The sequence below is a fragment of the Hemicordylus capensis genome, chromosome 2, assembly GCF_027244095.1.
Source record: "Hemicordylus capensis ecotype Gifberg chromosome 2, rHemCap1.1.pri, whole genome shotgun sequence".
Taxonomy (NCBI): Eukaryota; Metazoa; Chordata; class Lepidosauria; order Squamata; family Cordylidae; genus Hemicordylus; species Hemicordylus capensis.
The window spans coordinates 207,213,694-207,231,118 of NC_069658.1; the positions used below are offsets into that span (position 1 = coordinate 207,213,694).

A 17,425-nucleotide genomic window follows, 5' to 3' on the forward strand; every position below is an offset into this window, starting at 1 on the left:
AAATTGAAATCATCATCATCATCATCATCATCATCATCATCTGCAAAAAATACAAGCTACCTGTAGCCAAAAATTGGTGGGACCATAAAATTGAAAAACCATCAAATTGAAAAAGTTGAAGAAAATGAAGATGTAAAAATCTTATGGGACTTCCGACTACAAACAGACAAACATCTGCCACACAATACACCAGATATAACTGTAGTCGAGAAGAAAGAAAAACAAGTCAAAATAATCGACATAGCAATACCAGGGGATAGCAGAATAGAAGAAAAAGGAATAGAAAAAATCACCAAATACAAAGATCTACAAACGGAAATTGAAAGGCTGTGGCAGAAAAAGACCCAAATAATCCCAGTGGTCATTGGCGCCCTGGGTGCAGTCCCAAAAGACCTTGAAGAGCACCTCAACACCATCGGGGCCACAGAAATCACCACCAGCCAATTACAAAAAGCAGCTTTACTGGGAACAGCCTATATTCTGAGACAATATCTATAACAACTGACAATAAAATTCTGGCATCCCAAGTCCTTGGGAAGGACTCAATGTCTGGATAAAACAAACCAGTCAATAACACCTGTCTGACGGTGTAAAATAATAATAATAATAATAATAATAGATTTCAGATGGAGCCGCCTGATGACAGCTACTCGTCAAAACTGGAGCTTGGGGGACTCCACAAACTCCCCGCCCGGCCACTTTTTGATGGGTGGTACATAAGTTAAAGAAACAAAAGGAGATCCGTTTTGCACCTACAGTATGTGGCAATGACGCCTTTATTTTGTGTTGTCTAGGAACAGCGAGGGGATTGCTTGACAGACTCTCTAGGAAAGGACCAGCAACTGGGCCTCGCTTACTCAGGAGTAAGCCGCCCCCCCCCAGTCTGTGAGTCTTAACTAGCAGGGGGTCCCCTCTGCAGCAAAAGGGGGTGCGGAGTGCAAAAGTGGAGCGGGTGGGTGGGTGGGTGAGTGGGACCGGGATGAGTGCCAGTCTCGCAGCTCTGTGGCCGCAGCTTCTCCAGTTCTCGGCCAGCTCCCTAGCCTAATTTCCGGGCAGAGAATCTCTGTCTCCCTGACCTGGAGAAGGGGGACTGAATGCCCCAGAGCGCCGAAGGCCGAGACAAGCTCTTCCTTGAGAACTGCGAGCCACAAACAACTCCGTCCCCTGGCTGGCTGGCTGGCTGCTAGTGGATCAGCTGTCAGCCGTGGCGTTCCAAGGAAGAAGAGCCATATCTGGGGGGCTGGCTTTTGGCTGGGTTTTGGGGGAGCGCTGCGGGCTGGTATTCGATTCTGACCTGTCGCCACTTAGGGGTCACTTTGGTACTTGCGTCAGCAAATCACCCCAGTGCAGGGCTGATGGAGTGCAGTGGAGTGGGTGGGGTTCCCAACCAAAGGCCTGGGTGGCTGTGGATGATGGGAGTTGTAGTTGGACAGCCGGAGAGCCGACGTTGCCCATCCCTGCAGTAGGGATGTGCACAAAACCGGTTTGCCCGGTTTGGTTCAAATTCGAACCAGGTTCGAACCAGGAGGGGGTGGTTCAGTTTTGGTTTTGCTTGAACCTCCCCCTGGTTCGGTTTGAATTCATACGATTCATAAAAAATCGTACGAGGGTCCGATTGCTTTGGGGTTTGGGTGGCAGGTATCCCTGGGTGTCAGCTACCATCCTACCAATTTTTTGATGTCCGAACCAGTTCGAATCGAACCACCCCCTGGTTTGGTTCGAATTCGAACCTTCGAACCACCCTGGTTCGAATTCGAACCGGTTCACACATCCCTACCCTGCAGTGGAGAGCAGCAACATCCTCTCTGGGTTCTGTGTTTCGCACCCTCCGCCCCACTTTGTACCTGTTTGCTGTTACTTCAACCTCCACATTTTAAAGGGGTGAGGGATAGATCCCGCAATCTTTTTTAGATTGTGAGCCTTTTGGGGACAGGGATCCATCTTATTTATTTATTATTTCTATGTGTAAACCACCCTGAGCCATTTTTGGAAGGGCGGTATAGAAATCAAATTAATCAATCAATCAAATCAACGGCCCACCCCACAAATAGACTTTAGCACTCCAGACTGTGGGTGGGGATGATATTTTTTTAGTCCTATCCTCCTTTGTCAAAACTCCTGGAGGCTGAAAAATAGCCCAGGAAGAAGTGGGCTGAGCAAGTACCCTACCCCCTTCTCCGTCTGGTTTTCCTGCTTGCAGGGGGTTTGGTTGTGGGTGGGGGTGCATATGTGCTTTTGAAGAGGGGGGTCCCTCCTCTGTGGGCCTCGGAGCGGGAGGCGCTGCTGCTACTGGCCTCTTTCCTGCCATTCGGAGCAAGCGGCTGGTGGGGGGAGGCAGCTGGCCCCACACCTAGACCCCTACAGCTTCCAGGCCCTCTTCACCATGTCCACGAAGTATTCGTCGCTGTCGATGGAGGCGCTGACTCCACTGTAGTAGTTCAGGAACTCCTCAGCCGTGACCTGCAGGGAAGCGAGAGGCGAGTTCCAGGCTGGGCAGCCTGTGGGATTTCCTTGACCTGCATCCCCCCCTCCCCACAGGACCCCCCCCCCCCCGCTCTTGCACCATCGGGCTGGGGAAGTGTGGTTCTCCCCACCCACCTTAAGTGAAGAGCCAGGGCGGCTCATGTCCAGGGCTGTGAACTCACGAAGCACCCCTTAAGGTCTCGTTTTAGCGGAAGCGTCCAGCCACTGAGTGCAATGACTGCAAAAACAGAGACTGTGCCTCAAGGGGATGGAGGAAGAGGGAAGAGGGTGTCTCCAAGGGGACAGAGCCAAGCACGGAGGTCACAGGGCCTGACGGCCAACAGAGCTGGTCCACGGAGCTCAGTGTTGACTGAGGAGTCTGGTAGCCGCCGGCCAGGGACGCATTCCCAGGAGCAGCGTTCCCGGTGCTGATCTCCTTTTGCTGGAGAGGCAAGGGGTGGGAGGCTGCCGCCAGGATGCTCGTGGGCGCAAGTCGTTCCATGAGTCTCACACCCATCCTGCGGCAGCTTCATTGGTTGCTGGTCCGCTTCCAGGCTAGATTCAAGGTGCTGGTCTTGGCCTTTAAAGCCCTACATAATTTGGGGCCGGGGTACCTGTCGGACCACATTCGCCCATCTGAACCTGCCAGGGCCGTCCGCTCACCGTCTCAGGCCCTGCTCATGGCCCTGCCACGAACAGAGATCCAGTTGACAGGGACTAGAGACGGGGCCTTTTCTGTGGTGGCCCCTTGGCTTTGGAACGCCCTCCCTGACGAGCTTCGCCATGCTCCCTCCCTTAGTGTGTTTAAAAAACAACCACAAACACACCTTTTAAGCAGGCTTTTTAATGCTCCATCCATCTTTGGTTATATCTGGTAGGTTCTTTCGTTTTTAGCTTTTAAAATAACTTTTAATTTGAACTTAATACTGATGGTGGTTTTTAACCTAACTTCTAATTTGTTGACTCAATTTGTTTAATTTTATTACTTTGTATACTGGATCTATTTTATTGCTGTGAGGCGCCCCGAGCAGCAGTGTACTGCAGGGGCAGGATATAAATATTTTAAGTAAATAATACATAAAAAATAAACGTGGCCCTCAGAAGCACGTCCACTGGGCTGGAAGGGAGAGGCACGCTCTTATTTCCTAGTTTGGCAGGTGGAATGGGTGGAAGTGATCTCTTCCCCACCCAGAAGAACACGGCCAGGAGGCCTTCTCTGAAGAGCGGCAGTCCGGCGTGCCTGAACCCCACATCCAGTGAGGCCAACCTGGTGCTGCTGGGAAGCCCAGGAGCAGGACGTGAAAGCAACAACATTCAGGTAGAGGGTTGCTGCTCTTGGAAGTTCCATCTCGCGCTTATGGAGAGTTTTTCTCTCCTAAGAGCTCGGACCCTCTATCATAGCCATTAGGCCTCTGGAGGAGAGCTGTTTTTGTGGTAGCAAGCATGAATTGTCCCCTTTGCTAAGTAGGGTCCACCTTGGTTTGCATTTGAATGGGAGTCTATGTATGTCAGCACTGTAGGATATTCCGTTTAGGGGATAGGGCTGCTCTGGGATGAGCACCTGCCTGCCTGCTTGCTTGCTTGCAGGGGAAGAGAGCTGGTCTTGTGGTAGCAAGCATGACTTGTCCCCTTAAGCTAAGCAGGATCCGCCCTGGTTGCATATGAAAGGGAGACTAGAAGTGTGAGCACTGTAAGATATCCCCCTTAGGGGATGGAGCCGCTCTGGGAAGAGCATCAAGGTTTCACGTTCCCTCCCTGGCAGCATCTCCAACGAGATCGGGCTGGGAGAGAGACTCCTGCCTGCAACCTTGGAGAAGCCGCTGCCAGTCTGGGTAGACAGCCCTGAGCTGGATGGACCCAGGGTCTGACTCAGTATATGGCAGCTTCCTGTGTTCCTATGTTCCTATGCATATAGAAGGTTCCAGGTTCCCTCCCTGGCAGCTCCAGGATAGGGCTGAGAGAGACTCCTGCCTGCGAAAACCCTGGAGAAGCCGCTGCTGGTCCGTGCAGACAATACTGCGCTCAATAGACCAAGGGTCTGATTCAGCAGAAGGCAGCTTTCTATGTTCCTAACCATACAGTGTTCCTATGAACTCCTTCCTGAGGAGGGATGTGTGCCACACCGCCACAGCTTGTGGCAGTGAGTTCCACCCGTGAATCACTCAGGTGTGTGAAGAAGCATCTGCGGAGCAAAGTCTCTCTCTCTCTCCAGAGGCAACCCACACCTGCTTTTCTAGGCTATGGGCCGCAAAAGGGGCTCCTTGACTGAACAGGTGGCATGATCCATGCCCGTGCCACGGCCGTTCTCCCTTGGGAGTTTAGAGGCCCAGGAGTAGCCTAGGGCTGGGTCTGCTGCCCCTGCAGGGGCAGAAACGGGCTCGGAGGATTCCCGGTGCCTCACCTCCCCGTCCTTGTCCTCAGGGGAGTCAAAGCTGTCCAGGAAGGTGCGGAACACCTGCTCCTCCGTCCACTCCCCGCTCCGGAACTTGGGGTGAGACTGGCAGTTGTAGACGCCCCGGAGGTCCTCGACGGTCACCAACCCGTCCCCAGTCCGGTCCAGTTTCTGGAAAGCGGCTCCGATGATCTCCTTCCTGGCTTTAGACATGGGGGGCTGGAGGCGAAAGCGGCGAGAAGGAGGGTGTTGTCCTCCCTGGCCTGGCCCCGCAAGGCTCTTACGCCCTTCAGTTGGCTAAATGGAGCCCCCTCCTTCAGGGGCAGTCTACCCGAGAACACCCGTTGCAGGGGCGGGCAAGCGAGCGTCGAGGGATGGCTATGGACTTTGCGCCCCCCCCACCCCGGCTGCCTCCCTGACGTCTCCTCTTCTGGGGGACGGCCCTTCCACTCACCCTCAAGGCTTCCAGGAACTCGTCGAAGTCTAAGGTGCTGCTTTTGTTTTTGTCACAGAGGCGGAAAATCTCCTCGGCTTCGCCCCGCTCCAGAGGGACCCCAGCATCCCGCAGGCCCCCCAGGAATTCCTCCAGGTCCAAGGACTTGCTCTTGTCGTCGTCCATGATGCGGAAAAACCTGCAGGCGGTGGGTGGGGGGAGGGAGAGAGAGAGAGACTGGCCTGAAGCCGGAGGGCTGGCGCTGGACGCTGGCATTTGGGTCCGGCCAGCCAGCGGAGCCGGAGCAGAAGCGCAGGTTGCCCCTTTGGCTGCCGCCCAATGCCGCTCCGCGGGGGACTCCCACCAAGCACAAGCCCGGCTCTTAGGCTCTCCTAAGAAGCCGCCTGCTACTGAGTCAGACCCTTGGTCCCTCTCGCTCAGGATTGTCTACCCAGACTGGCAGCAGCTTCTCCACGGTGAAAGGCAGGAGTCTCTCCCAGCCTGGTCTTGGAGATGCCGCTGGGGAGGGAACTGGGGACCTCAGTTGCTCTCCCTAGAGCGGCCCCATTATCTCCTGAGGGGGGAATCTCTGACAGGGCTCACACATGGAGTGTCCCCTTCAAATGCAAAGCAGGGCAGACCCTGCATAGCAAAGGGGGCCCCGGGGCCAGCTTCCCTCCGCCTCTTCTGCCTCCTTGCACATCCTCGCGACTGCTCCCCCCCCAAGCCCCTCCGTACCTGGCCAGCCCCTTAATGCCCGAAGCGCCTCTCTGCAGGCACTTCGCCCTGAGCTTCGCGATGGCGCTGGAACCCGTCTCCATGCTGAGGTCCTTTTTCGTTCTGCACCCAAGACGATCTGGGGAGGGAAGAAAGGAGGACTCCGTTGGGCCACTTCCGCTCCAGCACAGTCCCAAAGGGTGGCTGGAGGCTCACAGAGCCTGGGCAGAGTGCGGGAAATGCACTCTGCACATGCTCAGAGCTGTCCTCTTGTTTCAGCTCCGAGCCAGGCAGCGTGAAGCCGCTTCACACAGCCCCGATTGATCGGCCTGCCTTCATCGGATGCGTTGCACACTTTGCAGGTCTGCATCTCTCTCTGTCCAGGCCCCAGGAGGACGACACAAATGTGTGTGGATCGAGTCAAGGGGCCTTGGGGGGGGGGGTTTCCCGTTTGCCCAGAGACCTTTGGCAGGATTTCAAGAGGGGCTGAAAGCAACTCTGGTCGGGGAAGGGGGTCAGCCCCTCTCTGTGGCTGCAGAGCCTTCTCCTGGGGGGGGGCAGAGCACCCTCTCTGCCTTGCTCTCTCTCACGCATCGGTGAAGAGGAGGGAAAGACTCAACCTGGCCCGGGCTGTGTTCCGTGAGGGAGGCCTGGCACCCTGTTGGTCTCCTGTAGCGAAGGGGGCCAAGAGTCTTGTGGCAGCTCAGAGGCTTGCAGCTTTGCAGGGGCAGAAGCCTTTGAGGCCTGCCCCCCCCCTCCAAGGGATGACGAGTGGGCTGTGAAGTGTCCGGGGAAGCCTCTGCCCCAACCAGACCACCTGCCCTTCCGGGGGGCCCCCAGGACTCCTCTCCCTTCCCCACCCACAGACCCCAGGAAGGCTTGGTCTGGGTCGGCTTGCCCCCCCGGGGCAGCAGCTGCTCCATTCTGCTCCTACCTGGGCAGGCTGCGTCTCTGCTGCTCCCTCCGGTTTCCAGGCTGGGCGGCTGTTGTGTTGTTGGCCCCACCAGCACCGCCGCTGAGCCTTCTGTCTCTATAGCAATGGCCTGCTGGTTGCCAGGCTGCCTGCGCTCAGGGCGGGACAGCCGGGGAGCTGGCAGGAGCCCCAGGGAGGCTGGCCAGCCACGTGGCAACAGGAGTGCCCAGGAGGCCGCAGGGGGCCCGGCCAGGAGAGGGCTGCTGCTGCTGCAGCCGTCCTCCCGAGGAAGGCTTCTTCCCAAGGCGGCTGGCGGCAGGCTGCTCCCCTGTGCCAGAAATCCTCAGGGCAGGAGGAAGCGAGTGTTCGACACACTTGCCTCAAACGGCTGTCTGGAAACAGAAAAACATACTGGTGGCTTTGTTCAAGCAAGTGCCCTCTTCCAGGAAGCATGGCTCTCTTTGCTCTCAGGCGGGAGGGAAGGCCTCTTCCCCTAAGAGGCATTCCCTCTCCCTCTCTCAGGCAGGTGGAAAGGGAGTGCCGTCTCAGTCTCAGCTTCCCCCATCTGCAACATAGAGCTCGTAAAAAAGAATTAAAAGTAAATAAACCCCGGCCTCCTTCTGGGGGCTGTTGTGTCAGGGCTGCAGCAAGAGAAAGGACAGGAAGCATTCTGGACCAGGGTTTCTTAACCTTAGGCCCCCAGATGTTGTTGGACTTCAACTCCCAGAACCCTCCGCTGCAAAGGCTTTTGCTGGGGGATTATGGGAGTTGTAGTCCAACAACATCTGGGGGCCCGGGGTTAAGAAACCCTGTTCTGGACTATTAAATAATCATTGTGCAGTTATCCTCACTTCTGGGCAAGAGAAATTTTTATTTCTCGGGAAGCCGACAGCAGAATGTGTCAGTCTGGTGCTTGGAATGGGGCAACAAATTACAGTCCTGAAATACAGAGAACAATAAAGTACCTAACTGATAGTAAGATGTATTGTAATATCAGTAGAACAAGAATAGATGCATAGGTAAGAGATGAGCATACAATATAAATGACCTCAGAGCAGTAGTACATCTGCTGGTCACCTCCAGACTTGACTACTGCAATGCGCTCTACATGGGGCTGCCTTTGTACATAGTCCGGAAACTGCAGTTGGTCCAGAATGCGGCAGCCAGGTTCCAGATCATTCCTATCTTAAAAGATCTACATTGGTTGCTGATAAGTTTCGGGGCAGAGAACAAGGTTTTGGTTATAACCTATAAAGCCCTAAACAGCTTGGGCCCTGGGCACTTAAGAGAACGTCTTCTTTGCTATGAACCACACCGCCCATTGAGATCATCTGGAGAGGTCCGTCTGCATTTGCCACCGGCTTGTCTGGTGGCTACTCGGGGACGGGCCTTCTCCGTTGCTGCCCCGGGGGCTTTGGAACACACTTCCTGCTGAAATAAGAGCCTCCCCATCTCTGACAACTTTTAAAACGGCAGTCAAGACACATCTGTTCACCCAGGCTTTTAATCAGATATTGTTTTGTGTTTTAATAGTTTTAACGTTTTAAACTTTATGTTTTAATCTTTTTATCTGTTTTTCTTGTTTTGTTGTAAACCGCCCAGAGACTTGCGTTTGGGGTGGTATAAAAATGTCTCAAATAAATTAAACAAACAAACAAATAAAAGGGGCCCACTGGGTGGTAATATCACCCAGTGGGTCACTGATACTGTTATGCCCATCTCTTGCTCATGCATCTATTCTCTTTCTACTGATAAATAAGCCATCTTATTTATTTATTATTTCTCTCTGCAAAACCGCTTTGGAAACTTCTGTTGAAAAGCAGTATCTAAATATTTTGTTGTTGTCATTGTTACAATACATCTTGCTATCCATTAGGTACTTTGTTTTCTGTATTTCAAAGCTGACAGCAGTGCCCAGAAACGCATTATGTTTACCGTAAAGTGGTCCCAGCGTAGCTGCTGCATTGGTTTGTTGAGAAGGTGCTGAGAGAGAATCGCACGTGGCCAGCAAACCAAACCAGATTAAACCCATTGTGGTGTCTCAGCCCTAGCTTTTCTCCAGCTGTGCTACCCTGCCTGGGTTTTAAGGACGGATTTGTGCCTCGGGTTTTAAATGGGAACCAGTCTCAAAACATGCAACCCTGGAAGCAATGATTATAGACAAAGCATAACACAGAGATCAAGAATACCAAAATATGTTTATTTTTGCTTCCAGTGAGGAGAAGTTAAATTGAGGACATCATGTAACAAAACCCCAGAAGGCACTTGGAAGTTCACCAGAGCTTCTGGCTGCTGCCTTCGTTATGGACCCAGTAACAGCTGAGTGGAAACAGCTCAGTCCTAAGCACATCTGCTCAGGAGCAAGTCCCCCTGAGTTCCACCGGACCGCGCTTCCTGGCAAACCTGCTTTGGACTGCAGCCAGTTTCTCAAGGTCAACATTCCCTTAGGAAGGCTGGAAAAGGGGTGAGTTAAAGAGCAATGCAGACAGAAGCTTAGGGAAGAGAGGATTCAGTGAAGGGAAAGTCTTGGAAATCAAATTGCCACCATCCACACCAGCATCCTGAGTTCACAGCTGCTCACAGCCCTGGAGACAGGCACATAAAGGGCATGTTCTTAGTGTGCACTACCCTGAAACTCCTGCACTCTGAACCACCAGAATTCTCCCATGAGGTCTAGCTCCTTGATCTGCCTCAACTAGCCTAGCTCCCCTGTCATGCCCCCCTCTCCTAAGACTGTAACAAAATTCCTTGCCCACTAGCCACCCCTGAAGTAGTTAGCAACCTCGGGGAGAAAAGGTTCTCTGTGCATAGAGACGGAGTGGGCTAACCTTTACAGATTAGGAGGTGAGAAGCAAGAGAAATCAGTGCTGCAGATTATTACCGAGTAGTGTGGTTAAAAAAAAAAAAAGACAGGGAAACTACCTAAGTTTTAAATATTTCATTTCTGACTTCCTATTTTTTAAAAAGGGAAACTTTCTCCAATAGAAAAATAACCAGGATGGCCGCCCTTTGCGTGCAGGCAAGGCAGGGCCATCACGGCCACCTGCTGGACCAGGAAAGAGGACAAGGTGCTTGCTGGTGCTCCCCTCCCCCCCGAAATGAATCTGGGCACAGGACCCTCAGCAAGAGGTCAGCGTCGCCTTCCCTTTTAAAGGTAAAGGGTGCCATCAGGTCGATTTCGATTCCTTCGCTGCTGCCTGATATAGTACTAGTGGGGATGCAGACCGGCAACCTTCTGCTTGTTAGTCAAGCATTTCCCTGCTGCGCCACTTAAGGTGACCGCCTTCCCTTCCCTTTTACTCACAATAAAAGAGCATTGGTTTCCCCACCGTGGTTACCTCTATCGGGCAGCAGTGATATATAGGAAGATGCTGGAAAGCATCATCTCATACTGCGCGGGAGGAGGCAATGGCCAACCCCTCCTGTATTCTACCCAAGACAACCACAGGGCTCTGTGGGCGCCAGGAGTCGACACCCAGTTGACAGCAAAACTTTGCCTTTTCTCTTTTTACAATGAACAACTCCTACAAAGGTAACCCCTTCCTTTGCTTAAAGCCCCAGTGAGGCTCTGCTCCAGTTTGGGGGCTGGTGCGAGGTAGTCGCCTGCCTCTGGAGGAAACAACCCCAGAGATTACATGCAAAGTTAGCTCTTTTTCTCAGTGGGTTCGGGGGGGGGGGCTCCCCTGCCACCCATTGGCAAAATGCAGCATGAGTTTTTCCTAACTGTTCCCATTTGGGCCAGCAGAACTATCCTGGGAAACTCCAGTCCACCAGGAGAAGGAAACGGAGTCAAGATTTAAACCAGCCAGCCTTACAAGTGTCCAGCACTGTTAGACCCCCTGGGACCCAGGGTCTGACCACCTCTGCTGTCAAGCTGCCATGTGGGGCCATCCCTCCTGCTTCTCCTAGATTAGAGGGCTGGGGGTGCCCTACACCCAGCTAGAAAGGGGGGGGGGGAGGTGCACAGAAGGGGAAGGCAGATTGTTCCTGAGTAACAAGTGGGGTGTGTGTGTCAGTACCGAGTGGTTTGCACCCAGCAAGCCAGAGAAGTCGGAGCGCCTGGGGTTAAAGGGGGTCACTAAAAACCTCCCAACTCCGGCTTAGGCGATCAGAATGGGGAGGGGGCAGGACTCAAAGGAGGGGTTCCCAGAGAGACGGCAGCCCACGACGGAGCCACTTCACACCGTGGTCCCAAAGAGAGTCTTATCCGCATCCTGGTCGTCGTCACAGAGCGAAAAGTCCTGGGTGTCCGAGTCAAGGGTGCAGTTTGTCTCCGGCAGGAGGCCGCCGTCTGGAGAGCTGGCGTCGCTTCGGGCTCCCGGGATGGGGCTGAGCTGCTCCCCTTCGGCCATGTAGGCCAGGAGATTGTCCAGCACGGGCCGGCTGCGGCAGATCTTGGTCAGCAGCCGACTCCGGTGGCTCAGCTGGGCAATCAAGTGGTCCTTCTCCTGGATGGTGCCGAGGAGCTTCTGGGCGTTGTCCTCGGAGGACTGGAGCTTCTCCTCCAACGCGGCAATTTCCCTTTGAGGAAAAGAAGAAAAACGCCCATCAGCATCTCGTGCTGTGGTGGTGGTGGTGGGGGGTGCGGGGGCCATTGCACCACTGGGACAAAGAGGCAGGATTTGCTAACCCATCTGACAAAAGCTGCAGAATTCACATGGTGAGAAACTTCCCTTTTAATTAGAACTGGGCTAGAGAAGGCCCAGTTGCCTGCTGCCTGGTCCAGCAGGGCTGTTCTTAGGTTCTTAAGTAGCCTCAAGCTGCTAGTCCCTGGGGTTCAATTTCAGTCACATGATTCCAGGCAATCTGTCTTCTAGGCCCAGATTTACATACAGTATTATCACTCAAACTCCTGTTCAGAGGAGAAGCGCCTGGAGGCTCCTGCTCTTAAAATGACAGCTGCGATCTCAAGGTGCTAGTCCTAGAGAGGACTCGCATCTTCAGCCTTGTTGACAGGACCTTTCTCAAGCCACTAGTAGTTCAAGTTTAAACGCATCATCATCTCCTCCTCAGCTTGGGTCCCTCGAAAAAGCAGGACCCTAAACACTGACTGGCCTTAAAGCTGCTAGCCCTCTGGGTCCGCAGCGTCTCTCTCAAGGCGCTAGTCCTCTGGAGCGGGGTGTCGCTACCGCCTCCTTTGCCAGAGGACTGGCGCCTTGAGCCTAGTTCGTAGGGTCCCCAGGGGGCCAGTGCTCCGGCCCGGCGCCAGCCGCAGCAGCAGCAGCTCCCTGCCGGGGCGCCTCCTGAGGACTAGCGCCTTGCGGGGTGGGGTGGGGGGTTCGGGGGCTCCAGCACGCACCGCTCCTTGCTCTGGCGGAGCTGGGCGAGGGCGCGGCGCATCTGGCCGTCCTTGCGGATGAGGCTCTCGGCCTGGCCGCGCACGGTCTCCTCGGCGGCGGCCAGGCGCTGCTCCAGCTCGGCCACGCGCCCGTGCAGCGCCGCCAGGTGGGCGTTGGCCTCGCGGATCTGGACCGCCGAGGGGGACCCCGACGCCGAGGAGGACGCCATCCCGCCTGGCCACGCCCCCCGCCCGCGCGTCGCGCCCAATCGCCGCCCTCCGTCGGAGCCCCGGGCCACGCCCGCCGAGGGCAGCGTCCAATCGCCCACCCGCTCGGAGGCCGCGCCCACCGGCTGCGCGCGACGCCCTTGCCTGGAGGCCTGGGCCACGCCCCCCGCCCGCGACGTCCAATCCGCGCTCCGCCGCTGGCTGAATAAGTAAGCGGACACCTGCACCGCCCCGCTCCTCCCACCCCCGGCGCGTGCGCGAGCCGCCGTTCTCGCGGGAGTGTGCCGCTCAAGTCTCGCGAGGCTTGCAGCCATGGCCGCCGCTGATGCTGCTCCGCCCGCTGCGCCCGGCTACTGGGACATCCCGGAGGGCACCGACTGCGCCCGCAAGACCTGGCTGACGGGGCGCCTCGGGGCCGCCATCGGTGAGAAGCGAGAGGAGGGCTGGCGGCGGCGGTGGTGAGAGCAGCCTAGGAAGCTGCCTGGTGCGGAGTCCGACCCTCGGTCCAGCTCGCTCAGGATTGTCAACCCGGACTGGCAGCGGCTGCTCCAGGGTTGCAGGCAGGAATCTCTCTCCCAGCCCCACCTTGGCGATCCTGCTGCCAGGGAGGGAACCTGGGACCAGCAGCACTGCAAGCATAGGTCTGCCCCCCCCCCGTTCCTGGGCCTTAATCCGGAGTCACTCCGGATTGGCTCTGTTTACACGGGGAGCGGTTCCGAGCCTCTTTCTGTGTGCCCCATCCCAGGGGCGCCTTCTTTTCCGGGGCCTTCTTAACCGGCCCATTTGGAGTGACTCCAGATGCCCTTGGCGGCGGCCACGGACATTGCTCTAACCATCTAAAGGCCTCTCTCTCCATTCTCTCCTAGCACAGGGTGGCCTTGGCATGGTGGAGTGGCTTTGGATTTATTTAAGCAGTTAATCTGGAGTGACTGCGGATCGGCAGCACAGTTTGCTATGGGGCAGCCATATAAACAAGGATGCTGTTATTGCTATTGCTGTCTTCATACTGTGAGGGGCACTTAGAAGGGAAGGTCTCTCTCTTTGCACCTGGAAGGCAGGCTACAGATGAGTTTCAGTGGGCTGATTTGTAGTGTCTCTGGGGGAGTCCTAGTGCTGGCCTACACTGCAGGCCTGTTGTGAAGATTAAAGGATATTATTATTATTATTATTATTATTATTATTACATTTATATCCCGCTCTTCCTCCCAGGAGCCCAGAGCGGTGTACTACATACTTGAGTTTCTCTTTCACAACAACCCTGTGAAGTAGGCTAGGCTAAGAGAGAAGTGACTGGCCCGGAGTCACCCAGCTAGTGTCATGGCTGAATGGGGATTTGAACTTGGGTCTCCCTGCTCCTAGTCCAGCACTCTGACCACGACACCACGCTGGCTCTACACACATCTTGTGTGTAGAGGTGTCTAAACACATGGAATGAGCCAAGTATGTCTCTGGGAGTCATCCTAAAGCAGGAATAGCCAAATAACGTGTGTGCTTGACAGCAGGGGCTCTCTAATATGGGCCCCCAGATTGTGAGGGACTACAACTCCCATCAGCCTCAGACACCAAAGGCCCTGTTGGCGCAGAACATGGGAGTTGTCATCCAGCACCTTCTGGGGACCTGAGTTCAAGAGCCTTTGCTTCAAATCTATTATTTATTTATTTATGTACTTGCTATTTATTTATTCAGTTTCTATACCGCCCTTCCAAAATGGCTTGGGGCGGTTTACATCATTAAAATGAAACCATTACAATCAATTAGCAGTTAGAAACAGAGGTTGTAAAACATTGTTTAACAAGAACAGTTAAAACATTCAAAACGGATTACATGCTAGAGAAACGCCTTGTTGTTGTTGTTGACGGGGTGAGGGTCTGTTTCTCACTTAAGAGGTGTGGGGGGGGGATTGTGTTCTGGGGGCCCTTGCCGCCCCCCCCTTAACAACCGCCCTCAAAACGTTCTTGCTGCAGGGATGCTGGGCTCCGTGTATCACATCGTCCTGTTCCCTCCAGACACGGCCCTGCAGGGGCTGCAGCGGGCGGCCACAACCACGGTCACCATGGGTAAGTCCCCCTTCCTCCCAGTGGGGCAGCCCCATCCACCAGCCGTGTGGAGGCTGAGGCTCCGACCCGCCTGGGGAGAGAGGCAAGCTTTCTTGCACCAGCCCTAGGCCACCCCACTGGCAAAGATCCCCCAAGTAGCAGGCCTGCCCCCCTCCCAGGGCAATTTGTTGGTTTCTCTGTTTGGTTCGTTGTGTTGCGCCTTTTGGGGGCCGAATGACAAGTCGGCGAATGGCAACCCAAAGTTAAAGCACCGCATGCAAAACATTCCGCCCCCAATCAATTAACTTGAAATGGCCGGGAGCCTGGCAAGAACCGCCTGGAAGGAGAGATTCTTTGGAACTGGAGTGAGCTCCAAAAGCTTTCTGGGGAAGTCCAGTGTTGGCCTGGCTGGTTGAAGGAGGCTGAGGCTCCGGCCCGAAGGAGGGGACAGAGCGAAAGAAGGGGACAGAGCGAACCTCCCTTAGCAGAGAGTTCCACAGTTCCAGGGCTGCTGTCAAAAGTGGCGCTCTACTATGTAAGGCCAGCCAGTGCTTTGATTTGGGCCCAGAAAGCAGCCAGGAGCCAGTGAAGCTGAGTTAGGGTTGGGGGAACGTCTCCCCAGCCGTTTATCCCATTTGGTCGTCTGTTGGCTGCGTCTTCAGCCAAGTGTGTAGTTTCCATGGGCAGCCCCAAAAGCAGCGCATTACAGTAGTCGAGCCTGGAATGAAGCCAGACCTGAATGACTGTGGCTGGGCCAATTGCTGTCTAGGAAAGGTCAGGGCTGGCAGGGTGGCCAAAGCAGACACAATTTTCTCTTGGTGGTTGCCACCACCCAGACTTTTAGGAACTTTTGCAAAGCCGTGTAAATGGGGTGGGGAGGGCATCCATCTGTACTACATGCTTCTATCATGATCACCAAATGGAGCCTCCGGCTGCAGAGGCAGTGTACCCCTGAACATCAAATGCTGAGGACAATCCATTTTAGGAACATAGGAAGTTGCCTTATACCATCTAGCTCAGTATTGTCTACCCAGACTGGCAGCGGCTTCTCCAAGGTTGCAGGCAGGAGTCTCTCTCAGCCTCATCTTGGAGATTCTGCCAAGGAGGGAACTTGGGACCTTCTGCATGCAGGCAGGCAGGCGCTCTTCCCAGAATGGCCCCATCCCCTCAGGGGAATAGTTTGCAGGGCTCACAGGTAGTATCCCATTCACATGCAAACCAAGGTGGACCCTGCTTAGCAAAGAGGACAATTCACATTCACTACCCACAAGACGAAAGCCACCTAATGCCGCAGCGTGGAAATGACCTGAATAGCAAGCCAGAGGTTGCCGGTTCGAATCCCCGCTGGTATGTTTCCCAGACTCTATCGGGCAGCAGCAACACAGGAAGATGCTGAAAGGCATCATCTCATACTGTGCAGGAGGAGGCAATGGCCAACCCCTCCTGTATTCTACCCAAGACAACCACAGGCACCCTGAGTCGACACCGACTCGACGGCACCCTTCACCTTTCGAGCTCTCCTCCGATTTTACCTGTGCTGCTTGAATAGACTGCCCTGATTGCTTGTCGGATTTTTAGGAATGGGTGTGCTGCTTCCAGCGCCCTTGTGGGCAGGACAGCAGGATGGCCATTCCTTGCGCCGCTCCTGCGAAGGGAGCGTTGGTTCTTGGGAAAGTTCTGCCACGACTTCCGGCCTTTGGCGCCCGCTCTGTGCTAGTCCCGCCGGGGCGTTTGGCCTGTGTGTGCTTCATGTCCCTCCACTCTCTCTGAATAGCTACGATAGGAGCTGTGTTTGGGGTGACCACTTGCCTCAGCGCCCAGATCCGAGACGCACCGGACGACCCCATGAACTACTTCATTGGCGGGTGCATGTCGGGCAGCATCCTTGGAGCCAGAGGTCAGTACCAGCTCTCTCCAGCTGAGGGCACTAGCGCCCCCCCCCCCCCCGTCCAGAGCCCTCCCTCCCCCTAACCCCGGCTCGCGCCCTTGCTTGATGTTTTCCAGCTCACAGCTTCGCCACTGGAACTACGGCCTGTGTCGGACTTGGCCTGGCGGCTACCCTCACCAAGATGGGCAAGCTGGAAGGCTGGCGGTATGCAGGGCCCCCCCGATACTAGACCCGCACGCCGCCCCCCTCTTCCCGTGCAACACGTTGCTCCGTACACCGCCCCCCCGGGAGGCGAGCCAAGACACGTGGATGCTAGTAAGCTGAGCACGTGCAGAGTTCTTGATGGGTGGGTGGAGTGCGTTGGGAGCTCCCTGTCCGAGGTGCTGGAGCTGGCGTTTCACTGGACTGTCCGCTCTGATGGAAACTTGCGCGCCAATAAAAGAGACTGCCTGTGTGGTCCTTCATACCCTCACTTTGTCCTCTCCCGATAAAGACGCTGCCGCGGAAGGGGTCCCACTCCAGCCTACCTCGGGGGCGGGGGGGGCAGTTGCAGGTCCTCTTAACAAGCTGGGGGGCGGCGTGGGGGGCAAAGGAGGCACAGCTGCTCGGCTTGACTGCTCTCCTGCCCAAAAGCCATGCTGCCTGCAGGTCAACTGCGCAGCTCTACCTGATGAATGACCTGCCTGCAGGCAGCGTGGGGGAGGGAAGAGCCACTCAAGCTTCTGCCACTAGGAAGCAGAGTCAGCCACGCAGCGTCATTTCACCCCCCCCCCGCACTTCTCCTTAGGATGAGCCACGACTGCTTTGTAGATTCCAGGCCTGAAGCCGGCACATCTAGAAGCCCCGCCGGAAAGCAGCAGGCCTCTCCCAGGCGCTGGGCCCTCGACTACCCCTGCCTCTGGAGGCTCCATTTTGCGGTCACAGCTGCTGTGCTTAGCCAGGGCCTCCGTGGGCAGAGGCAGGGCAGTGCTGGGTGCCAGTGGCTGGGGCCTGCGGTCCCGTCTGGGTGTCCACCTCATTCAGGGGTCTGGCGCTCCTGCGGAAGATGGCTGCATATGTATATGTGGGGCTGGGCG

At 55.4% G+C, this 17,425-nt stretch overlaps 3 protein-coding genes across 3 annotated transcripts; 1 reads left to right on the forward strand and 2 right to left on the reverse strand.

Moving 5' to 3' along the window:
- Positions 1 to 744: 744 nt before the first annotated feature.
- On the reverse strand, positions 745 to 7,129 carry CAPS (calcyphosine). Its single transcript, XM_053291763.1, has 5 exons — positions 6,940 to 7,129; positions 6,027 to 6,144; positions 5,310 to 5,487; positions 4,865 to 5,074; positions 745 to 2,460 (listed from the first exon to the last, which is right to left on the reverse strand). The coding sequence occupies exons 2-5, from the start codon at positions 6,107 to 6,109 to the stop codon at positions 2,359 to 2,361; spliced, it is 573 nt and encodes a 190-aa protein (XP_053147738.1). The 5' UTR covers positions 6,110 to 6,144; positions 6,940 to 7,129; the 3' UTR covers positions 745 to 2,358.
- A 1,970-nt stretch (positions 7,130 to 9,099) lies between these two features.
- VMAC (vimentin type intermediate filament associated coiled-coil protein) lies at positions 9,100 to 12,738 on the reverse strand. The gene is made up of 2 exons (XM_053291747.1): positions 12,218 to 12,738; positions 9,100 to 11,439 (listed from the first exon to the last, which is right to left on the reverse strand). Exons 1-2 carry the CDS (start codon positions 12,736 to 12,738, stop codon positions 11,097 to 11,099), a joined length of 864 nt encoding a protein of 287 aa, XP_053147722.1. The 3' UTR covers positions 9,100 to 11,096.
- Positions 12,716 to 16,821, forward strand: NDUFA11 (NADH:ubiquinone oxidoreductase subunit A11). The gene is made up of 4 exons (XM_053291759.1): positions 12,716 to 12,848; positions 14,390 to 14,482; positions 16,236 to 16,358; positions 16,466 to 16,821. The coding sequence occupies exons 1-4, from the start codon at positions 12,737 to 12,739 to the stop codon at positions 16,576 to 16,578; spliced, it is 441 nt and encodes a 146-aa protein (XP_053147734.1). The 5' UTR covers positions 12,716 to 12,736; the 3' UTR covers positions 16,579 to 16,821.
- Positions 16,822 to 17,425: the final 604 nt, after the last annotated feature.

Excerpts from the sequence above, each read along its gene's own strand:
- CAPS (XM_053291763.1), bottom strand. The coding sequence starts at position 6,109 with ATGGAGACGGGTTCCAGCGCCATCGCGAAGCTCAGGGCGAAGTGCCTG. Across the intron at positions 5,488-6,026 it reads GGCATTAAGGGGCTGGCCAG|GTTTTTCCGCATCATGGACG; the intron begins GTACGGAGGGGC and ends CACCGCCTGCAG. Across the intron at positions 5,075-5,309 it reads AGTTCCTGGAAGCCTTGAGG|CCCCCCATGTCTAAAGCCAG; the intron begins GTGAGTGGAAGG and ends TTTCGCCTCCAG.
- NDUFA11 (XM_053291759.1), top strand. The coding sequence starts at position 12,737 with ATGGCCGCCGCTGATGCTGCTCCGCCCGCTGCGCCCGGCTACTGGGAC. Across the intron at positions 12,849-14,389 it reads GCGCCTCGGGGCCGCCATCG|GGATGCTGGGCTCCGTGTAT; the intron begins GTGAGAAGCGAG and ends TTCTTGCTGCAG. Across the intron at positions 14,483-16,235 it reads CACAACCACGGTCACCATGG|CTACGATAGGAGCTGTGTTT; the intron begins GTAAGTCCCCCT and ends CTCTCTGAATAG.
- VMAC (XM_053291747.1), bottom strand. The coding sequence starts at position 12,738 with ATGGCTGCAAGCCTCGCGAGACTTGAGCGGCACACTCCCGCGAGAACG. Across the intron at positions 11,440-12,217 it reads CTCCGCCAGAGCAAGGAGCG|GGAAATTGCCGCGTTGGAGG; the intron begins GTGCGTGCTGGA and ends TTTTCCTCAAAG.